Here is a 24,269-nt window from a genome sequence, read left to right as displayed (position 1 = left end):
CGCGCCTCAGCTCCGCCCCGCGCGGCGATTGGCGGAGGCGGCGGCCACGCCCCCGGGAATCCAGGTCAGGGCGGGGCCGCCGCGCCGCGCCCCCCGTGAGGGAGCCGTGCTGGGGCGGCAGCGGGGAGAGACAGCCCGGGAATGCTGTGCTCAGGGTGCAACACAGCCATCGCAGCTCTTTCCCTCATCCAGTACACAACAGGCTAAAACCCGTGCTGCTCTTGGGTGCGGGCAAGGGCTTGGTCAGGCGTTTCTGGCTACTGATGAACAAAGAATGAGAGGAGGAAAATACATTAGGAGATCCTGATCTGCTTAAATCCTCATTTGGAAGCAAATGTGCAACGACAAGGGAGAGAGCTGAGCTCTGTCTCCATTTTACATAACTGCAGAATTTATCACAGCTTGGCTTCTAGGTGGTTGCAGTACAGGCAAGATATTATCCCAAGGGGTATTTGAAATGAAGAAAACATCTGGAAGTTGAAGATACACCCACTAGTTTTCCAGTATAGACAGAGGCTGCAGCTCTGTGACCCTCCTTATCAGATTTGTGCACTGCTGGATCAGTTGACTTTACGCAAGAGCCAGCAGGTACAGCTGCACCAGGCTGCCTCTTTTGATGCATTCTGACAATTACAGTATGGTCCTTTTAATAGCATTTTCCTGACTTGTCACCTGAAGTCCCATGCTGCCCTGAGTCCCAGCCCCTACCCCTTCCCTTTGTGGACATCCTTTTACACCCAGGGTCTGTTATTAATGACCTCTATGGGATGAATTTCTCTTTTTCATGCTTAGTCACCGACATGTATTTGTGCCGGAACAATACAGCACGTGATGGTGCTGACATCATGGCTTTATATGACTGCCCCCGTACTCACTCCTCAAACTGCAACAGCATGCAGAGTACCAAAAATGGAAAAGTTATTTCTGCTGCATGCAGTGATGAGAAAGGCTACCATGTAGCTAAAGGTTTGGCAAGGGCGCTGTCAGCATCACTTGCTTCTCTCTCGGGTTCCAAAGATGCACGTTTCCGTCCTGCGCAGAGGCAGTGTCTGCGAGAAAAGCCAGGATGATGCACAGATGGGAAAATCTGCAGTACAGGGAGGACTTTGAGCAAGGAAAGACAATGCTGGTGATTATTCCTGTGGATCATAACCTTTGCTTGCTGAGGAAGATACATTCAGATGTGCCATCTAACGTTTAAGAGTGCTAATTTCATTATGAGTTACAGCGCTTTAACAGATGCCATTGGAACAGGCAGGTCAACATCAGGACTCTCCTGTCTGCAGAGTGAGCTGGTACAAAAAAGCTAAACCAGCAAAAGGTAGCGCTGGAAAAGGCAGCAAGCAGACTTCTGAATGTTTAACTCCACGAAAACCAGCTTGTAGTGGGATAAAAACAAGGGTTAGCACTGAATAGAGAAGAGAGGAAGGGGCAGGAGTGCCCCTTTAAGGAAGAGCAGCTCATTTTAGCAGTGCAAAACTGCAGTTTAAAAAGCCTTGTCCTTGTAACTGCCAAGCAGTAATCTCCCTGTATCAGAACACTGGATTAAAGACATCAAAAGTCAGGAGGAGATTCAGGAGACAACAATCACTCTTTATAACATTCCTGTGTTACCTAAGTCTGTTACCAGCAAAAACATCACATATTCTTCTATTCTCATGGATTTCTCACGTGAGGGTCATGAGCAAGCACGCCTGTTTCCTACCCAGTTTCTCCAAGTTTTATGTAAACAGGCAGTACTATTTCTCCCTCTAGCTTGAGGTTGTCTGAAGACAACCTAGGACTTGTTAATATTATTGCTGCTGGCTAGCCCAGTAGTGTCCACATTCCAACATTCCTGCTGTTCTGGTTGTTGAGAGCCACAACAAGCAGGCTAAAATCCTTGCAGTTTATTAATTTAGGTAACTACGTAAATACAGTTACTATGTGGAAGTGATAAGGTGGTGAGGCAGCAGAAGATTAAATGAAAGTTGAAACAAAGTCTCAGCAGATGCCATTAATTCTGCTTGTGGAAAACATGGAATAACTCTTTGCTGTTTTCCAAATTAAAAAAAATGTAAAAAGTAATCACATTAAACTTATGAAGTCCAAGTCAAAATGTACAAAAAGAGGTGGTTCTTCACCAACTGATAGTAGACCTCTGGCATAACTTGCTGCAGGATGATGATGCTCTGTATACAAGAAGTTTATATGGCCTTACCCTACAGACAGTTTTAAACAAGGGAGGAGAAGGAAACAGGGAAAGATAGGAGCAAGAGAGGAAAAACCTGTACTCTTAATTACCTATGCATTCTCTGTTCTGTTTTTTTCCAAAACTCCATGACTAACTAAACTAACATTTCTGTTACTGCTACATAAGCGTAGCTCTCTTAGAAGTAACAGCAATGAGGGCTCAAGAACAGCTTTACAAAAGGCTCAAGTAAGTGGCAAACACTGAATAAAGAATTTAATCATTGAGCACCAATTGCTTTTCTTCAAAATATTTGGAGAAAGAAAATGGAAATCGGCCAAAAAATAATAGAATAACACATTCAGAAATGAGTTTTTTCACAGGGTTTTTTTTCTGTTTTTCCACTTTTTGGGAAAGCTAAGCTTTTCAAATTGCTCAGATCTAAAAATATAGATTTCTTATATCGTAGTGTCAGGCTGAGAGCCCTTGCCCACCGCCCAGAAGTATATTTAGCAAGTAGAATCCTTTTTTTTTTTTTTTGGCAGACTGTAATTCAGGGTGAAACGTGCTGCCCTGGGGCTGTGTCACTGAGCAGTCAGTAGAGATAGGGAGCCTGACTGAGGGCTGCTCTTCCACAGTCCAGACAGACCCTCACAGCCTAACCTGCCTTGTTTCAGCTGGCTCCTGCCAGAACACCCTGGATAACAGTTCCTCACACTCATATTTTCTAGCCAAATGTAATAATTAACATCCCAGTAATTATAGCTCAGCAGCAGTATTAAGCTAGTCCTGGAGGTACCTTAGGTACAGGGGGATCTGTAACTCAACAGTGAAGTTGTAGACTTTACCTTTTAGTTCAAGTGTGTGTCTTCCATGGCTGTGGCTCAGGAAGAAGGAGCAGAGGCAGGAACTGATCATCCCCTCCTGTGGACATGGGGCAGGCACTGCCTATGTGACTGCAGCTTGCCACTGTGTGAAGCAGTCAAGGCAGACTGACAACAGAATAGTGCACCATCACATCAGATCATATCCCAGGAGAAATTTAATAATGACAAAGGCCTTGTGCACCATCACATTTTTTACATCATCTATAAATGCAACAAGGTTTAGGTTAGCTTTTATACAAACTTGTGCCAGCTGCAGATGGGCAGCTGGAACCTGGTCCAGCATGAAGATTACAGGTACAAAGTGGAAAGGATGTTTTTTTCCCTTGGGTTAATATGTGAATGATCGGAACGAGTTCACACCAGCTCAGTGTGTTTACTTTTAGATGCTGAATGCAAACACGTGAGGAAATCTCAGAACACTGTGAGAGCGAGCTGTAGACTGCTGCAAAAACACCTTATGGGGTCAAAGCTATTTATAAACGTTCAGAAGATAACAGGAGATCATCTGCAGGATCATGTGTCCTTCCTTGTCTGGCCCTTTTCTGAGAGCCACGTAAGCCCTTTTCTGATTTAACTTCCTGTTAGAGCTACCCCCAAATACAACAACTGCCATGGTCTGCCATTACATTTCCAAGCAGCTTAAATCATACTGTGTCTTTGTTTTGACAAACCACTTTCTTTATGTACAAACACCTAGGGACTAACACTGCCAGCAGTTTTTGTTTTCAGCAGAAGGCAGATTGCAAACACTGAGCATGTCATCTTCACCTTTTGCTTCATTGAGATACAGTATTCACTTTAAACAGAGTATGAAGAACATAGGTCATAATAGGGGAAGAATAGGATGAAGAAAATTCACATTTTCTCAAGAAAACAGCACTTTTAATCCTTAAACTCTGTGAAGTAACTAATGGACCGTTCCTGAGAAATCTCTATTACCGTACCAAATGCCTAATTTCCTAGTGGTGCAGTGATTTTTTGATTGGCAGACTTCAAAGGTCAGAAAGGCAATGGAACAAAAGATTAAATCATCAGTTTTTACACACTTTTTCATTCAGTAAACTGGTCAGCTGCTTCTGCCAACAGGGCAGGCAGTCAAGATCAAGACATTTCAAAATTTCAAATTAATACAACACTCCTTACTACAATAATTAAGTTATCAGCCAAGGGGGGTGAAATAGAGATGTGTTAACCCTGACAATAACAAATCTTATAGTCCATTTTTTAAGCAACTAGGAAAATGCCAAAGTAAAATTCACTGTAAGCTGGAAGTACAACTTTTTCAGAGTTTGCACTCAAAATAGCTCCTTGACAAGCCTAGAGACAATTCCTTTGGGGAATCAGGGGTCTCTTCTTAGCATGGAATCCTTCAACACCTGCATTAATAATTTGTTAAACAGAGCATGCAGTTTTAAAACATGCAGATGAATCAGTCTGGGAGGAGTTTCAAATAACTTTGAAGATAAGAAAAGAAGGTGTGATATTTAGGGGCCAAGTTATGAAGTGAATGGCAGAATGACAGTAAGGCAAGATTTAACTATAACTTCAGTTTCCTCACCACAGAAGGCCACACCATTCATAAAGAGGAGTATATATAGTTTTCTGCTATATTTGATGAATAAAAGTGAAATCTTCGTGGAAGGCTGGAGTGTTATTAATGCTCCAAGTTCCTTCGGTTCATCTCACTCCATTTTCACATGAAGTTCAAGTCTGGGTAGGATAGTACAAACCCGATCAATGGTGTGATTATTTCTTATTCTTAGGACACAGTTAAATAGAGGAAAAAACAACATTAAAACATTCTACCACATACTTGCCCAGTCCAGGAAAAGTGTCAATAGGCTGTAATTACAAGAGACTGTTTAAAATACATTACACATATTAAAACAAAAACAAGAAAGAAAAAAGCTTACATAAAAATATATATTCTACCTTTCTTAAAAGGGAATGATATCTTGAAATCAGAGAACCAAGTGTAACAAATTCTCTGGAAAGGAGATATGATCAAATCAAGTGCAATTGAAAAAAATCCAGAAAATTTGCAAATGTCATGACTACAACCAGATGTACTGAGATGAAAAAAGGTGCAGTGAAAAGGACCAAAAGTTGCTCAAATTATTCCCATTGAAATACCAAAAGCAGACCAGAAAGGTAAATAAAGAGACAGGAGAAGAAACTGAAGAAATGAAATGCTGAGAAAAAAAAAAAAAGAAAAAAAAAGAAAAATCTGAAACTAACAAAAACAATAAAAGTGAATGCGATGACCTGAAGTACAGGAAAAGGGACCAAAGCTGCTTGCCCAACTGATCCTCATTGAAATCACAAGATTTCATTCCCTTTTCTGAAAGGAATTAGAAAAAAAAATATACATATATATACACACATGTATATATACACACATGAATATGACATTATGTTTCCTTTAGCCTTCTGACAGATGCTGCTGGAAAGCAAACTGTATTTTCAGTACCTGTTTAACCATCCAGGAATTATGCATAACTTGCATTGTATTTTTATGTCACTTTAGTTACTTTGAAAAGGTGTGTGTATATTTAAGCATTATTACTCTTTGAATGCTTTCATACCAATACTGAGGTGTTTCTTTTCATATTGCCTGAAGATACATGTATACATGATCTTTCTATAGATGTCATTTGATGCTACAATCAATTCAGTGACAGGCCTGTTTCTGGAGGTTTCTGCACCCAGCTTCTCATTCTTGCTGTTCTCTCTGCTTCTGTTTTACCAACTCCTATGACAGGGATCTGCTGTCAGAGGAGTACCAATGAGATCCACATCTCACCATATCCACACTAGAATTTATCTCTGAAGTGCTTATTTCCTACTGGGGACTGTGCCACCAGGTGACATCAGGCCCTTGAGCTTTAAGCTATCCCATGATCTCTGTAACAAATACAACAACACAGAGGTAGAATAATTAGTGGGCTGGAATTCACCCTTCCACAAACCCATAATGCCAGCCGGCCAAGCCCTCAAGAAGACAATTCTCTGAAATTTTCCCTTGCAGCCACAAGTGCTGGAAAGGTTGTCTAAATGTAAGAGAAAATGAAGCGGATTTTGACTTGCATTATCCTCAGACATGGATAATATCTGCAAGAAGCCCTTCATAAGCAAGGGGGTGTTTGGTGCCACAAAGCACTCTCATCTGCAGGCATTAAGGAGTGATCAGCACCAGCAAATATGGAAGTGGGACAGCTCCCAGGGTGCAGCAGCTGGAAGGATCAGGGGAAGACCTCTGTAGTGGTTCATCTCTTATTTCTTAAGCATAGGGATTTGTCTGAACCATGCTACTCTCTATGTAGGCTTTAAAGGCCTGTATGAGGGTCAGCTTGAACCAAGTTAATCTCAGAGCCCTGACAGTGACGTGCAGTGAGTTGCAGTGCATGCCAGGCTGCAAAGCACAGTAACTCAAGCACATATTCCACCTATTTCTCTAAAGTGTTTGGCCACCACAACGTTCTGAATATGTTCTGCCCAAAACAAAAGACATGATTGTCCAGACCTCTTTTCTATTTGGCACCATTTCTGCAGCTCTAAAACAGCCATAACTTCTTTCATGCAGCCCCCTGAGCTGCACAGCGCATTAAATAATGCCACAACAGCTTTTCCAAGGGTCTGATACTGCTACATGATTCTCAAGCATCCCTAGTTTGCTACTTCCCAGCATATACACAAGCAGAAAAGTTCTCTTGTGACTACTGTCAAATTCAGGCATTGAATGGCAAGGAGGAGAAGCAACAGGCACAGGCTGTTTCGGACAGGCAGAAAGCTGGAAGACAAAGAGCCTGGCAGGTCAATCGATTCTTCATTACTTGCTCTAACTCCTCACCACCACCTTCTGTCTTTCCACAGGAAAATATGTCCCTTCCCCAGTGCAGAGACAAGCCAAGAGCCTTGGCTGCTGCTCTCTGTGGGAAGTCACTTCAGTTTAACAAATGACATTACAAGACACTTTATTTTTTTGTCTGTTAAACCCATATTTATGTTTCAGAATTTCTCCTGTCACATTGAGTTACAAGCCCTTGGAATAGGATGAAGACTCCTTTTTCTTCCCTGGGGACTGTTCCTTTTGGATAGTAATAACAACCCTCCTTAGCTGTCCTGCACAGCTGAGATACACATATTTATCCCTTTTCATCTTTTCTTGTAAGTCTTTCCAGCCTCTGATCTGTTCATTGGTCTTGTGTGACCCTTGCTTTGTTTTTCCCATGTCTTAGACCCAGCTGCAAGACAGATGATAAAATTGATAAATATCATGATGCTTAAATATGTTGCTGCTCCCAGAGGTGCCTCCCACCCCTCCTCATCTGTTGCTGGGAGGGTATCTCCTGGAAGCTCAGAGGCCTTTTATTCAGGCTAGGCTGAATTCGTGTTACAAGGCTGGCTTGATCATCCTTTTCTGCTCTGGGCTGTGCTGCTGAGAGGAAGGAAAATGAACTCCCTATCTGGTGAAAAATGCCCTCCATGACCCTAGCTCCGCTGTCTGACTGAGATGGAAATACAGACATAAAGCACTGGCTCTGGCAGGCGGCTTTATAGAAGAGGAGAAGTGTGACTTGGGCAAAATACTGATGGGCTCTGCACTCAAAGTGACCAAACTGTATACACAGGGAAACTTGAAGTGTTCCTGACAGCTGCACTGGGGCTTCAACCCTATTTTGTGTTGGGTTGTTGTTTTGTTTGTTTTGGTTTTTTTTCCAAAGCTATAACGAAAAAGGAAGAAAAATCAAGAAGAGCATTTAAAAAATCATTCCCTATTTAAAGAAAAGACAATTTTAAGGTGTTTTTTTTTTTTTAGCAAATCCTTTTCAAATTCAAGGAAGAAAAGGGTGGTTTTATGCTTAAACTAACATCCTTAATTTCAAAGGTAAAAGTAGCCATGGCTATGTAATAGCTGGGCGCTTCATGATCTAGGCTCCACACTCTAGTAGATAGGTAGGTACACAGATGAAAATTCAGGCAAGATCTGTGAAGCACCAGCCACAAGACAATATCACATAAGCTCCCGAAAGAGGGGAAAAAAGACCCTCACTAAATGTTTATGCTCCGTTTTTGTTAAGCACATTTTTAACTTCAACAGCTAAATAACATAGCGGCTCACAGCTGCTTTATTTAAAGTTTCATTGATCTTACTCTGTTGGGAGCTTATAATGAATACCAGATCCCATATTCCTTATATTTTCTATGGAGACAGGCAGAAGGAAAACACTTAAAACAAGGCAAGCTTTCTTTGAGAAGCAGAAGAGGGCAGGAATCCCCCTCAAGCAGTAATATTCTCCTGCTCCCTCACCAGACTAAAAAGGAGACACATAAAAGTTATAAATAACTTTTCTTGGTTATGGAAGCCAATAAAATAAGAAAGATCTTTTGGACTTTAAAGAGAAAAAAAACTGTACTTTGTGGTTTTGAAAATTTCAAAGGAAACTGCATCAATTGCCCAGAAGGGCATAGTGTTTGGAGAATTTATTAACTCAGTCATTAACCTGGGTAGCAAAGCATCTCCCCTATGCCCTGAGAGATCATGTTTGGGTTGCAGTGTCACCCCTGACACTACTGGAGAGAGACTGGTAAGAGTGCTTTTTCTCTTGCCCCATTTACATCCCTTCCTTACCCCCTTGGCTTCAGGTTAGCAATAAGATGCTGCTGGTGGGTTTGTGCTCCCGGGGGAAGGGTCAAAATGCAACGGTGATGGACATCCTCAGAAACTACAAAAAGTAATCCCAGGTGTAATGTGAAGATGACTTCATACAAATGCAGAACAGAGGGAGAAGCAAAAAAAGAAAAACATTTTATCTCCCTGAATTTCTCATAATTGTCTTTGCTAATTGCATGAGGAAGCTACAAGGCATTAATTCGTGCTTCTCAACTCACTGGGACCAGGACCAGCCCATTAATTGATAAACCAACCAAAACAGCAACTCACTTTGTTCCCTATTGCACTAGTAAGCAAGAAAACCTTGTTCCTCGGAGGAACGGCACCGCATGCCTCTGCACCCAGACCACTCCCACACTCCATTGCATTTTTACCACTTTGTTCTGAAATTCCTAATTTTGCTGTCAAAATTCAGCAAAGAAGAAACCTCCCTGCACGACTGCCAGAGTCCCCACTGACCTTTCTTAGGCTGGGAACAGCAGGGCCCATTTGATACCCGAGGGCAGGGCCCTGACTGGTTTATCTCAAACCCATTCGCCACAGGGCAGAGTAAGAAGAGAGTGATTAAGTAGCAGGTGCTACCCTTGGCGTTAGACTCCACGATGAGGACAATCAACATCTCTGAATTACCATTTCAGTCATTCCCTTCGGGCACAGCCTGGCTGGAATAAAGGGGCCATCCCTCGGTCACCACATGCAGAACAAACAGGAGCTCACACCCAAAGCAGAGGTCTGCAAGAAGACATAGGGAAGGTGTCATTAAAAGCATCTGTCTCCCTGCCTGCAACACAACCTCTGGTATGACCTGGAGGTTACTTCAGTTTTCTGTGCTTTTGTTTTTTCCCCCTCTCCATCAACAAGGGCAGTGTGGGCCTTCCCACCCACGGAGATGCCACAAAGATAAAATCCCCAGTTATTTGTAAAACTATTGAAAAAAGCACAGGGAGGCAATAAGAGAAATACTGAAGAGTTTCACCAACAAATCAACTATTTTAAAGCTTCCTGGAGGAAGCAATTATTTGGATCCAGGTTACATTTATGAGGGGAAGCAGACTGTAGGATGGTAACAACTCTATCTTGCAGAGCTGAACCGAGGATAATAAATCTCCAGGAAACAGCCATTACAGGGACATTTCTGCCATTCTGTGCAGGCAGCTCATGGAGATGGAGGAAAGTTGTGCAAGTTTGGAGTCCTGTGACTCACAGGAAGCCCTATACTGCCCTGCAGCACCCGGGGAGAAGAGCAAGAAATGGGGAACCCAGCATATCTGCACCCTTGGGTACCCTGTTTCCACTTCTGGCTCCCATCCAGGAGCCAGCTCCCTAGGAAAACTCTGCTACTCCCAAATCTGGCCCCTGATCTTCTCAACATGAGGAGACTTTAAATGTGTGTTTAAAGATGAACATTATATACCTTCTAATTATAGGTAACATGTTAGCCCTTCTTAGTGGAGGATCTGCCTGATGGGCAGAGCCGGGGCAGAAGCAAATCCAGCAAAGCAGCCAGCAGCTGTGTCCAGTCCAGCCAACAGCTGCCACTGACCTGTCAGGAAGGTCACGCACTGCCGCTGCCAGCTCTCCCACCTGCTCTCTCACCCCCAACTGCCACTGAACCTGATGAATAAGACAGGTCTCCCTGGTGCTCTCAGCTATTCAGAGGATGTTCCAGCCCACAACAGCTGCCCCCTCCTTCTCTGAGAGCATCAGCTCTGTGCCCAGTGATGCTTGGCTGCTCGAACCACTGGGTGCTGTGGTTTGACACATGTGGGGACAAGGGAGAGCATGTCTGTCCCATGAAGTGGGTCCCCCAGCCTCACTGGGACACATGAGACTGGAAGATAAACCCTGCATGCCACATAGAGCTGCTAAACTCAGTGTGATCTCAAACACCAACCACTAGAAGATCAGATCAGAGGGGCACGTCTGGACAAGGAGTCAAGGGTGTTTGTGCCTTGACTACTGGAACCAGTCTGTGCCCTCTTGCCCCCAGATCTGTTTTTTTTCCTCACTGGTGTAACATGAAAAGCCTGTGCTATATCCCACAGATGAACCACGGGCTCAGCATGGAGCACATGACAAAGAGCTGTCAAAGAACAATCACCTTATGCCAAGGTACCCTCAAGGGCTGCTCAGCTCTGCCTGTGTCTCACAGAAGGTTAAGGTGAGGAGTTTCCTGGCAAACGTCATTGTCCTGCAAAAAGGAACAGAGAGAATTGGGAAGTCCATTGCTTGTGCTTTCCCATCCCTTCTCCTGCACCCCAGCTTGGTGCCAAGAGAGACCATTCAGTTTTGCCAAGTACCACAACGGATGAGGAATGGGGGCTGGCAGTGTGCCCTGGCCAGACTCTCCAGTGCCAGCACCGAGAGGAGCTCTCTGCTCGGCCCTGGCAGGTGAGGAGTGTGCTAACGCTAAGCGCGGGGCTGGTTGGCGCGTAGCCGGACGGCATTCTGCTTTCGGGAGGGGCAATCTGCATTTTCATGACACCCTTAAAAACGAGTCAGCGGCTGGGGGAGCTCTTAGCGCAGGGGAGGCTCCCGGCAGGGGCAGAGCTGCCGTACCTGAAGGGCAAAGCTTTCCGATGGTGGCGCTGCGGACGCGGCCCCGAGCAGGGCCCGAGCCGCTCCGTCCTGGCGCGGGGCTGGAGCCCGCGGCTGCTCCGGACTCACGGCTCCGCGCTCCCGGACAGTCCGCGTGTTCCTACAGCCCGCCTGCGGGCCAGGCAGAGCGGTGCGCCGGCTGCCGGGACGCCTGGTGAGGGCAGTAGCCCATCTGTGCCCTTTCCTGAGCGAGTTTCTCGAAGAGGCTTTGTGGCGGGGTCAGTCTTTGTGACGGGGCTGCTTTTCTGGAGCAGAGATGTTCCTGCGTGCCCCGGCCTTTCTGCCCTTCTGCCAAAGGGCCAGCTGTCAAGGAAGACTGCCCAGACCACCCACCTCAGGCTGGCTTCCTTCAGGCTTGTCTCCCGCAGTTATTCCTCATTGCCAGTACAAACCAGAAGTGACAAATAATTTCCAACGTGTCAAGAAGGGCACATTCCTGGCTGCCAGAACTGCTGTGGCAGGAGATCATCACCCAGTGAAAAACAATAATTAAAAGCAATTCCTGGAGGCCAATTACTCCCATGTGTCAACTGTCTGGTACAGGAAGGTATGCAAAGACCAGGGAACTCCAGTTTCACAGTAGTAAAATTACAGTAAGATCTGCTTGCTGTGCAAATAATTTTTGGAACAAATGGAAATAGGAAGAAGGTAGATGTCACCCCTTTCCTTCTCTTTAACCTGGCTGTTCCTTCCCAAAGAATAAAAGTAATGTCTATAATTAAACAAAAATCTTAACATCTTTGAAGACTGCTTTGAACAACCTGGACAAAAGGATCTCCTCTCTCCTTCCCTTCCCTATTGCATTACTGATAGATTCTGTTAAAAGAAAGGAACGCTCATTAGTACACCTGGCTGAAAAGGCAGTTACCTTAGTTTTTGAAGCAAAACAAACATTAATAAAAATAGTAATAAACTGTATATCACACTAAAAGAACAATGGGTGTCTTCTCCTTTGCAGTTTCTGCTAGTCCCACCCTCCCAATGCAGCATAACCACAGAAGAGGGAAGAACAGAGCCTGTCCCAGCCTCCCCTCTGCACTCACAGGTGCACTAACCCACAGATCTGTAGATCTCTCTGATGTCTCCTATACTGACCTGCTACCCACTTGGAATTATTATTTCACCAATGAAAGCTGTCTCCCCTCTAAAAATAGCACTCTCTTCCTATATATCCCCTGTTCTTACACAGACTCAAATATCAATTAGCCATTTGTTTACCCTGTCTTCCTCTCTGAAATCCACTCATACCATACATGATCTCTTTAAACCTTTCCCCCCTGCCCAGCCTGGCCTCATTCCTCAAGGAATTCTATGCAAGCACACCAAGGGCAGCCTTTGCTTCTGAACTTGGAAACGCGATCCTTCTAAGGCTGCACCAACTCTGAACCTCTTTACCCCAAGCCATTTGAGCTGCCCTAGGTTTACCTTCATCCTGGTCTTCACAATGGCAACATATTAATTAATGATCTGCTAGATTTCCAGGCCACAAGGCCTAAGCAGTTAAAACAAAACAGAAAAAAAACCCACCAAGCAAACAAACACAAGAAATTATAGCTTCACTTCAAAAGAATTTTTTAATTTAGAAATGCAGTTATATACATAGAACAATTAAATTAAACTTTGTACAAATATTAAAATACTATTTTCACACCCACTGCAATGTACAGGATACCAGAAAATACATATAAAATAAAGCAAAATAAAACTGATTGAGTGACATCCTGCACAGCATCAGTTATGGTTTTAAATCCCACATATATATGGAGTACCATTCTGCAAATAATTCCATAGTGGTGCAAATTCAGATAAAAAGAAAACACATATAGTAAAGAAAAGATTAATGCAGAAAGGCAATCAAGCTCCCCTTGCACTTGCATCAGCAACTACCAGCAGTCTACCCACCACATCATTGGACTTCTGCTTCACAGACAACTTCACTTTTGGAAGGAAGCAACTTTGAGAATCTGAACTAAAACATTTTCCAGCACAACTCGGTTGCCTCTGTCTGTTCTCACTCAAGGACAGAAGTAAAAGCATAGCTTATGGGAAGCAGATGCAGAGCATCAATACAACATGTTCTGGTGGGTACACAGATCTGAACATCACCTGCAGAGGGTTGAGTTTGAAAGCAGTGCTGAACACAGGGCCCTCAAGTGTGGGAAGTGTTGTGTTCTGTCCTGGTGTGCTAGAACTGGAAAAAGGCTTACTTCTTGTATAAAAATACACCTTAAAATGAAGCCTGATCTAGGAAACCTCTTTGCACTTTCAAAGCCTATAGTAGAGAAAAACTGTTTTTTAATGAAGTTCTTCTGCAAGCAAAGGTTTTCACATAGAGCAAATTCAATCTGCTGTTCCCTGGTAAGGACTGAAGGGTGAGGCAGGATGTGCAAAATGAATGGGATTTATTGCATCTATATACAAAAAACCAAAGTGAAATTTAAATAGATTAACAAGGCAGATTTTTTGTTTAAACTGCTATCAGAACAGTAAAACCACATTTTTTGCAAGTATGTTCTAAAAAGGTCAGCAAGGACAGCTCAGTGTGTCCAACCAGTTGTACATTATTTTTTTTTTTTATACAGCAAGCCTGCTGGTGTATGCTAAATCATCTAACAAAGCACAAGCTTCCTTACAGCCTGGTCACGATTGCATTAGCTCATTAGCCTGTAGTAAACCTCTGTTTTCTGCTCTTCCTTAGACAACTCCTTGTGTTCCCTTTTCTGTGCTGCAAAGGACTTAACCATCCCAGATTATTTCCAATGGCTGAGCCAGTTGCTATCTTAGCCCCACTCCTCAGTACTGACCCAAGTTATCCACCTCTCAGAGCATCTTAGGATGTTTCTTCCCAAAGCATCTGGAACAGATTTCTTCCTAACACACCTGAGTTCTCCACACACTGAAAGGCCAAATTAAGACTCCAGATGCAGTAAAAAAATTCACCACACCGGAGCTGAAAGGCTAAGGAGAAACCTCAGCAGAGACATCCAAGGGCCAAAAAGCACTCTGCCTGCTGAGTACACATTCTGCTACCCAGCAACTTCCCTGGTGGTTAAGGATAAAAATGCATTAAGCTCTTCTCCCTCTCAAACTCATGATGTTTTAACTCAGCAACAACTCCAAAGGCTCACATGCTTCAGTGCATCTCTCCCAACTTATTTTTTACATCTTCTGCAGTTGGTGATGGGGAGGTACAAGCTATTTAAAACCAGAACACACAAACCCTCTCTCACCAGTGCTGCTGACACCCTTCTGACACAGTTCAAGCTGGCTCATCATTTGAGGTGAGCTTCAAGATGCAGACCCTGATGAGAGACTGGCCCACTTCCCTATGGGTCACTGCCAACTTCACATCGTGGTTCTCTCAGGCTGGTCCAGTTCTACAATGCTTGGGCTGTAAACACTGCAGTGAGTTGCATTTATTAATAAAAAAAAAACCTATGGAACTGGAGAGGAGCAAGGAAGTTTTTCTATTGCACATAATATCCTGAATTTCTGAAATGCCCTTTCCCCCCCAACTATCAGACTCCAAAAATAATGGGAAGTTTTAAAATAAGTGCTATTTTTATTTTTCTCAATATAATTAAATACTTTTTAATGTTCTTGAGTATCACAGGATCCAGCACATATGACAAAGCATGAGATGATTATGTTGGGAGTGTTAAATAAGAAAAAATGCCTTCCTTTGAAATCTTTTGCCAGACATAGGTGGTGGAAGAAAAGGCATGGAGACTGTGGCCCCATCAGGGAAAAAAAAAAAAAGGGGAAAAACCCATTTACTGTACTACTTCTTGCAAGTCTGAGCCTCTGTGCTACTTATCCACCACAGATAAGATCCAGGCTGCATCTACTTATGGCAAAATCCAGAGAGAACATACTCAGCTCAGAAATAACAAACACTTCTGAGGCAGAGTGCAGCTCACATCTCAGAGAACTTTAGGCTTCAGGCCTTGCTCCTATAAGTAAAGATAGGACTGTGCAAAGTAGGTTTTCCTGTATCTCTACCCAAAGACTTCTCAGTCCTTCAGCCTCTGCAGAATTAAAACAAACACGAATTAATAATAATCATGAGTAAAGTGAGGCCTTGCTCTCCCTCCCCCTTGAAAAAGCTGTCAGACGTCTTCTGGGTTCCTCCCCTGCTGTTTCACCTCATTTTATAAGAAAATTAAAGCTGAGGATGCAGACGAGCAGCGTGATGCCTCCGAACTCTGTTCCATATTGTGGCTCACACAGATCCTTGGGGCCTGTTCCCACAAGATTTGCTGCAGGGAATAGAGCTCCTCTGCAGGATCTGGAATAATCAGATGGATTAGCAGCCAGCACGAAGACTGGCCTGGAAGCTGCTGGCTTACCCTCAACAAGCCAACAGAAGCTGCCTGTTTATGCTTGATCACAATAGCTACACATGCATATTTCCCTCCTCCACCTTGACATTTCCTCAACTCGTTAGCAAAGCCATTTCCAACCATTTTTATAGAATCCAATGATATGGTGTTTAACAAGACCAAGTGCCAGGTCCTGCACTTTGGCCACAACCCCCTGCAGCTGGGGGAAGAGCTGCTGGACAGCTGCCAGCAGCTGATGTCAGACTGAACATGTAGCCAGCAGTGTGCCCAGGTGGCCAAGAAGGCCAATGGCATCCTGGCCTGTAACAGGAGCAGTGTGACCAGCAGGACTGAGGCAGTGGTTGTCCCCCTGTACTCAGCACTGGTGAAGCTGCACCTTAAGTGCTGTGTCCTGTTTGGGGCCCTCCAATTTAGGAAGGACATTGAGATGCTCAAATGCATCCAGACAAGGGCAACAAGGCTGGAGAAGGGTCTGGAGCACAAATCCTATGAGGAGGCTGAGGGAGCTGGGGTTGTGCAGCCTGGAGAAACCCTATCACTCTCCACAACTCCCTGAAAGGAGGGTGTAGCCAGGTGGGGGTCAGTTTCTGCTCCCAGGTAACCAGCAACACAGTTTTAAGCTGTGCCAGGGGACATTTAGGCTGGACATTAGGAAGAAATTCTTCACATAAAGGGTGATTGGACATTGGAATGGGCTGCCCGGGGAGGTGGTGGAGTCACCATCCCTGGAGGTGGCACTCAGTGCCATGGTCTAGTTGACAAAGTGGTGTTTGGTCATAGGTTAGACATGATGGTCTTAAAGGTCTTTTCCAACCTAGTAATTCTGTGCAATTCTGTGAAATTAAAACACTCCCCCTTTGTAGAGCTTGCTTCCTTTTCTTCCTCACTCAAACTGAATTCTCCTCTCCCAAGCTAGCAGTTGCTTGTTTTACAACAGCAGAGAGGAGGCCAGGCCACAGAGGATGTGTTTTCTGCTGGTGGTGCAGGCGCTCGTCCAGAGCAAGGTTAGGCCTTGCCTTGAGAACAGCTTCCAGCTTCTCCCACCAACCTAGAACTAGCACTACCCCTTTCAGGAGGGCAACACATTCCCAACTTCTATACCTTGAATTGCAGAGGGTCGGTTTGAGCAGACAGAATCTTAAATGCATAAAAAACAACTCCTGCTCTGAGCTATTTAGGCAGCAGGAAGATCACACAGACTTTCCTCCACACTCTTATTACCACTACACTTTCTCAACCCCTCCAATAAACCAATGAAGGAGGATTTACTCAAGCTTAGACTATTTCCAACAGTCAAAAAGCTACATACAATCATTCCCATGCTTATTTTTTTTAATTCCAATGGCAGATGTGTAAACAACATTTGTCCTCTACAGCTCTTGAAGCTGAGACACCACAGCCCACTATAAAATGACACGGGATTTTCACCATCCAAACTGAAGAAAAAATACCTAAACCACCCAAATAGGATTTATCAAATTCTTGTGTTAATGCAAGGTAACATGAGCAACAAGGAAGGATGTTTAAAACACTTTAATTTTAAATTAACATCCCTCTATAACAAGGATAGGGGAAAAAAGGATTCTTCCATCCACAGGCACACACTGTTCCATCTGTCCTGGGACTTAACAGCTATTCAGGAAAAGGAATAGCAAATACACAGCTGGACACTATGACCAATCCCCATTTCAAAGAACTGGAGCTAAGCCACAGTGATTTTATACGTAAAGATGTGGTATCATTTTTGTGAAGTGTAAGAACTGTAGCAACGAGGATGAGGACAGTGAGGATCACAAACCAAAAGCAAAGCAGCAAATACAGCATCCCTGTTTACCTGTACATTACCACATGATGTGTAAGGCCATGACATTTTGCTCCTTCAACTCAAAAATGTAGCAGCTTCTCACAGGGCAAACACTTCCCTGGTTACTTCAAGACAGTTATGACAAGGTACATGCATCTAAGAAGCCAACTCTTCTTGCGGAAACCAATCCCATGGAACAGTGTCCAGACATCAGTGAGGAACCTTACAACCACCACAGCACTTGGACTGTCTATCCCAGACAAATGTGGCTTCCTGCAGTTACAGAGTTCCAACACAGAGAATCTGACCTGCTGTAGATAACTGTGGTGAGCAGAGGTATACATATTTCTGAATTTTCTCTTCCCTACTACCAGAACTTGAAACAATCCTCAAAACTTCAGCACTGAGCTGTGGTGTCTTCTAGCACTGCTGTCAGTGTATTTGACTTTTTCTCACCACAACAGGCTGGCACTGTGTTTAGGAGAAGCTTTACAAAAGCTGCTTACCCCCAGCCACAAGGGAGGAGCCCTTCTCTAGGGGCCCACTGGAGCCCACCAGGTTAAAACAGCAGACCCTTTGCTGTATGAAGCTAGGAAGACACACCAGCATATGAGATGGCAGCTACCCAGGATTCAAGTACCTACTATGGCTGGAAAAGGAATTTGGGATTGCACCAATGGCACTAGGAACTCACTACCTACAGGCTTTTTTTGTCTTGGTATTTTCAAACACTTGAACCTCTTCCAGTGGGCTGCACTGGTAGAAGAAGGAGGAGACAAAAGTGATTTTCAGGAATGGACTCCTGCAGAGATGGGACAGAGGGCATTCCTACATGTTGGACTTCTCAGCTTTCAGTGCTTAAGCAATTCTCAGTGAACTGTTCCTGCAAGGCTAAGCTGTCACACAGCCCATCTCATCTGAGGTGCTTCTAGACATCACAAGCTGCTCCTTAACTGCAAGCCCTCCCAAGCCCAATGTCAGTCTCAGTGAGGCATTTTGTCCCGCCCTATCACAAAGAGGATGCTGGAAGAAGAGCCTATATAACATATACATGTATATTTAAACTGTGTCTGCACCCAGCGAGCAAGCGGGTTTAGCCCCTGCTCTCTGGGCAGCAGAAGGGCTAGAAAGGCTGCTAAGCTGCAACAAGCCGGTGTGAGGAGGAGAAAGGCACAAGAAAAGAGCAGCTCTTCAGAGACTGCTGTCAAACATCTGGCTGGGGAAGAGGAGAGGAGAGCTCAAATCCACTCTGTTCCTTGAGCCCCTGATGCTGATGGAATGGGGAAGCCAGTGCTGCACCAACTCCACTGGTGCATCCAGGAGGCAACCTGGCGACATCCTTTGGATCTTCAGCTGAGGGCATCTCTGCTTGGAGGTATCCAGGGTACAGCTTGCGAAGATGGGGAAGACTGCACAGAGTGCTTCTGTCCCAAAGGCAGGGAGAGAAGAGGAGGAAAAAATCCAAGATGGAGAAAACTAGACAAACACAGCAGACCTCATGCTTCCTTCAATAAGGGAATATCTGAATGGTGGGGAGAGAAAAAACAGAAAAAGGAGTCAAACTTCTGTAGTTCGACACACACCAGAAAAAGTACTATTGAAAGCAAGACAGGCTCCCACTTTTATAACATGACAATGCAGTGGTCTCCCTCTCATCACATCACAGCACAAAGGAACTCTCGAAGGCTCTGCTCCAACCGGCCCCTGAGAGTGGGACCATCACCAGCTTCAGCCTCAAAAAACTCCAAGGACAGATTCCATTACCACTCTGGGTGTATATCTGGTCCTGCATTACCCTCCCAAAGTACTTCTTAATATCCTGGAAAGGAAAGTTCTGCCCTGAGCTATCTAGAAACCAGTTACATTTATTGCCAAAGACACAGCAGTCCCTGCAGAAGCAACTTTAAGCTACACTTTCACATCAGCTCTGGCATTGCAAAGCCACCCCTTCAGGACAGCACAGAAGTAAGGAATAAAAGGTGTTTTGACTGTTCAACAGACTTGCCCCTCTGCCCTCTACAGTAAGTTCAAGCACATCCCTCTTAGGTCTTGCAGGCTAAGGCTGCAGCACTGAATGCTTTGTGGCAGAAAGCTGCTTACTAAAATAGTCTAAAAATTAAGCAACCCAAGCATCACAAAGGGTTTGTATTCCAAGCATGTCCTCCCACTCCCACCAACTTAGATTCCACAAACACAGTTATTTTGCTGCTTTTGCACTGTGATGCCGGAGGCTGTATTTCTCTGAAAATCCTTTGTTAAAACAAGAGCAAGTAGTAGACAAACTTGCTCAGACTGCCCTAGGCTCCCAGTCTGAGAACACCGAATTCTTCAGAGGGTATTAAATACTGCTTACATGTTTAAGAGGTGAAACATGCTATAGAGACTGGATCTTTTCAAAAGCTGCTCTAGTGGCAGACACACATAGGGGCATCCCTTGCCATTTTTCACCCTAGATAGTCAACTGCAGAACCTACTCTTAAAAGGGTCTCATTTAGTGCTCCTTCCACAAGTCACTTACCATCTGTGTATTCCTCAGAGGAAGTGAGTGATAAAAGGCTCTGTATGTCACTGCTTTCTGAATCCTGGACCTCTTTGTGTACAGGTCTACTGCTAGCCATGCCAGCTACCCAGGAAGAGGTAGCAGCCTGATGAACAAGAACAGTTTCAGAGCGCTGAGAGCCACTGGCTTCACACAGTCCAGAACGTCCAGGGGCTTCATCTTCTCTTTCAAAGGTGTTGTGAGCCCCTTGGTCCGGCTGCTGCATCTCTCTGGGTCCATTCTGTCCAGCTCCCTCTGAGAGCACGATCTGCACTCGGGAGTCCGAGGGTGGAATGCAATTCCCTGTGCTGCCATATACTGCTTCTTCATAGGATGGCAAGGCCACTTGGACACCATCCACCATAATAGAGACCTGATCTCCAGACACACCTTGGTCCCGCCTCAAAAAAAAAAAAAAAAAAAGGAACAAAGAGGGGGGAGGAGAAAAAATAAATCAAGTTGAGTATTTACTTTACTACATATATCTTACCAAGAACTCCAGTAACCTCCCATAGCAGAACTCTTAACTCTCACCATTTAGGGGAGGACAGAAATTCAAATGGTAATTTAACAAGGTCAAGCAAGCACAGTCTTGAAGCCCTACTGTGAATTGCCATTAAACATGAGCTGGGGCTGTAATTCATAGCACCCGACGGATTTAGCAGCAAGAGCTGAAAAGGTTACAATGCTTTCCCGCCTCCCTCCCTCCCTTACCTCCACAGCTAAATTTGACATAGGTCATGACTCAGCCCCGTGCTTTTGGCAAAGAGCACTGTTGATGCCAGCCTGGTGCACTGCTACATTCCACAACACCCAGCACTGTCTGTTCCGCTGCCTCTACTGCCGGCCAGATAACCTCTAGCAGGATGGGGAAGACACCTCTGGCACAGCATGAATCACCTGGCCTCATAAAACCTGAGAGAAAATTTTTCTTTTCTAGTAGTTTGAGCCTTTTCAGAAGAGGGCAGGCTGCAGGGCCCTACCTCTCAACCTCCCCACTGCTGGAGTGTCTGCCTTAGCAAGCAGCAGTGCTACGGCTGGGTCCCTCCTCTCATCCACAAACCTAGGCCAGGAGGGTTCTCCTCCCACAGCAGAGAAGGATGGCAGACTTGCACATGTATCTGAAGAGTAGTACTGCTTAATTTTGGGTCCACAGGACCTCAAGCAGTCTGGGAAAGATGCACATATGTACACCCAGACACAGACTTCAGAAGCTATCCAAGGCTAGAAGAGGCAGGAAATTGATCTATGGCCAGGCTAGTAAGTATCATAACTTTTTCCGTTCAAAGCCAAGGCAACAGCATAAGGAAATCACTTGTTGGGTGGCACATAAGAATGGGGACTGCAGGTGGGCATCACAGACCTCCATTTCAGAAAAGCGCTGGGTCAGTAGAATGGGGCAGAGATGTTCCTGAAGTGATGAAGAGAGGAGCAGAGAAGCGAGGAGCTAATTTGCTCCAAAACAAAGGTCTAACCCAACTACTTGAATGGGTTTCTATTGCAAAGAAACAGGGTACCTCTGAGCCCCTCCTAACCCCAGCTACACTTACCTGCTGTGATGGAACGACTTCAGCTTTGGCTGCAGCAAAACAAACAGCACAACTAAGAGCAGAATCAGGGCAACGGAGCTCGCGGTGGAGGCTACTATGGACAGTGTGGGCACTCCAATTGTGGGAGGAGAGTCCTTCTCTACAAAACCAAGGGAAACACAAGGCAAAATGTGTAACTGCCAAAGAGAAGGAAAAGCATTCACACTGCTCCTCAGGACTTACTCCTGGGTGTGTGTCTAAGGAACCCAAGTTTCCCATACAAGACACAACACCTATCTCAGTTTGCAGCTCAGGCTGACACCTCTCCATCAGCTGCAAAGGGAAACCCAAAATAAAACAGGCACATACAAGGGTCCTTTGGAAAAACACAGAGCAAACAGAAGAGCAATAAAAGCAGGCCATGGGAACTGACAGATGGTGTAAGGGTCATGTTATATATAGATCTGCCTGAGCAAAACCTGGAGAATGTCATGATGTCACCAGCAAGGCCAATAATTGTCTAGCACAAGAAGCAGCATATTTTAGGCCACACAACAGAAAAAGTTCCAAAAACCATTTTTTCTCAACTAATGTAACAGCCTTGCAAAGAGGGGTGGAAGTCAACTGGCTGGGTATTATTATACACTTATTACAATTAAGACACAGAAAAAATTAAGTTTCTCTCTCACACAAACATATGCCAGAGGACAGAGAAGGAAGGCATATGTTTTTTCTGGGTGCTGAGTTTTCAGTGTTGGATACATGTGCCCTGTTCACATTACTCTTTCCTGCCCTTCTGCTGCTGTGCCGTGTGACTGCACAGAAACCAATTTGGTTCTTAAAGGACCTGTGCAGGTATAAACTGGGAGTGAAGAGAGAATGGCTTAGAGGTGGTATTGCTGAGCACTGCATACCATGCCTAGAAGGCTACACTAGTCCTTTCACCTCTCTAGAGGAAATAATTGTCTCTAGGTGTTGTTTCTGTCCCTAATTTGTGTCTTTGGTAGAGATCCAAAAAGCCTCAACTACCCATCAGCAAATACTACTGTGAATTGCACATTTGGTTTACACAATTCCTCAGTTCCTCTTTCTATATCCAACACATTCTTCAGGAGCACAAATTACAGAGGGAATTCAGGACACATGCAATGAGGGATGAGAGGAAGAGCAATAGGTAAACAGGAAAAAAAAAGTGCTGGAAGATCATTATTTTTAAGCCTACAGCCTGAAATCGATGCCCAAAACAGGCATTTAAGATGGAAACTTAGTTTGCAATTTTTTGCATCATCTCTTGGGGTCAAACCTACTTGGCTTAGTTGTTTTGAACTTGTTTCTTTGAATTTTTTTAGAAGTAGCTTGACCCCTTACCAGGAAAAACAAAACAAAACAAAAACAAAAACAGTGACTAGCACATTTTTCCCTACGGCAAACAGGGTTGAGTAAGGATTTTAACTTCCAGCATTTCTCAGGGCACTAACAGGAACAAGGGAAGGCAAATAGAGATGCCCCATTTTCAGCATCAGTACATGATGCTGTCAAACTGCTCACTATCCAGAGTGCACTCCGTAGCACTAACCATCTCATATGCCAAAAAAATGTCACTACCTCAAACAATAAACTGCCAAAGGGCTATGGGGCTGACAGGCTCAGAGCTGCACAAAGCACGTGATAACTGCGAGGGACTTACTTTATCCTCTACGGAGCAGGTAGGATCTTATCCTTACCAATAATTTTAAGACCTACTGCCTTTCTAGAGTCTCACACCCCCTTCTCCTTCTTTGAGCCTTTTGAAGGAGACCCACTAGTTAAGAGCCAGCTATCTCTGACCCTGAACAGTTGATTCAAAGCTTGTGTTGTGAAAGCAATGGCTTTTTCATTGGGTCAGACATTTGAGGCACCGTATTTTTGATAATGCCACTGACCCTTCAAGATGCTAAAGAAATGTGAGGGATTTCTGCTCATCACAACACAATCCTTCAGCTAGACCAAGTGCCACCATGCAGGAATGCCACTCAAGGAACACTGTGCAGTAGCACAGCTTTGCTCTCCAGCCTGGGTGCAGCAAGGGAAAGGGGGATCACTGTGGAAAGGAAGCTCAAGCTGAATATGAAAAACCTCTTCAGGATCTATTTGCTGCCAGGTAAACTCCCAGATCCTTCCTTATAAATCATAGGAAGGGGCTATTGGAGTGGCAGAGACACTGAAAAGACAGTGCCTTTGGGACAGAACAGGACGTTCAACAGATCACAGGGATGCAGTGAGCTCCATAAAGAGTTTGGTCAAGGTACTTTTTTTTCTGTTTCTTTCCAATTAAGCTGACACATTTTGCTTTATGTATTACGAGACTTAATTCCAAAGTGTACATCCTGCTGGCTCAGCATGACTGAGTAGTAAAGTTCTATCAACAAGCCCACCTAGAAGAGGGGAGAGTTCTCCTTTTATCCAATATACCCACTGTTAAAAACAGAAGAGTAGTAGGCAAATTAAGAGCTGTATGATGAACATTTTCCTGCAAATCTTTTTACTTTGCTGCTTTGATGGAGGAATTCCTGTTCAGCTGGGAGAGACACAAAACAAAAGCTGTCCATTTCTATTTGGAGAGAAGCAGAAATCATTTGTCAGCAATGTCCTTTCCTGCCAGTACAGTGAAAAGAAGCACCATCAATCTTTTTGACACAGGAAACCAACAGTTACTTAACCTGTTTGCAAGGAAGATTGACTCTAC

The 24,269-nt window shown here is 44.5% G+C and overlaps 1 protein-coding gene and 1 long non-coding RNA gene across 7 annotated transcripts in view; one reads left to right on the top strand and one right to left on the bottom strand.

The window, feature by feature from the left end:
* The first annotated feature begins 124 nt into the window (after positions 1 to 124).
* On the top strand, positions 125 to 8,863 carry LOC137475692 (uncharacterized). The gene is made up of 2 exons (XR_011000021.1): positions 125 to 7,154; positions 7,365 to 8,863. It is a non-coding gene; the product is annotated as an uncharacterized lncRNA (long non-coding RNA).
* A 4,403-nt stretch (positions 8,864 to 13,266) lies between these two features.
* SUSD6 (sushi domain containing 6) overlaps positions 13,267 to 24,269 on the bottom strand; it is a 93,055-nt gene continuing 82,052 nt past the window's right edge. For all 6 annotated transcript variants that reach the window (XM_068193253.1, XM_068193256.1, XM_068193254.1 and 3 more), the window contains 3 exons: positions 21,566 to 21,704; positions 19,995 to 20,416; positions 13,267 to 18,998 (listed from right to left, as the gene is read on the bottom strand). In XM_068193253.1, coding sequence (XP_068049354.1) covers positions 18,973 to 18,998; positions 19,995 to 20,416; positions 21,566 to 21,704 — 587 coding nt within the window. In that variant the 3' untranslated portion in view covers positions 13,267 to 18,972. The remainder of the gene's footprint in view (positions 18,999 to 19,994; positions 20,417 to 21,565; positions 21,705 to 24,269) is intronic.

The sequence above is a fragment of the Anomalospiza imberbis genome, chromosome 6, assembly GCF_031753505.1.
Source record: "Anomalospiza imberbis isolate Cuckoo-Finch-1a 21T00152 chromosome 6, ASM3175350v1, whole genome shotgun sequence".
Taxonomy (NCBI): domain Eukaryota; kingdom Metazoa; phylum Chordata; class Aves; order Passeriformes; family Viduidae; genus Anomalospiza; species Anomalospiza imberbis.
The sequence above is the reverse complement of the archived record's forward strand: the minus strand, read 5'-3'. Positions and strand labels throughout refer to the sequence as shown.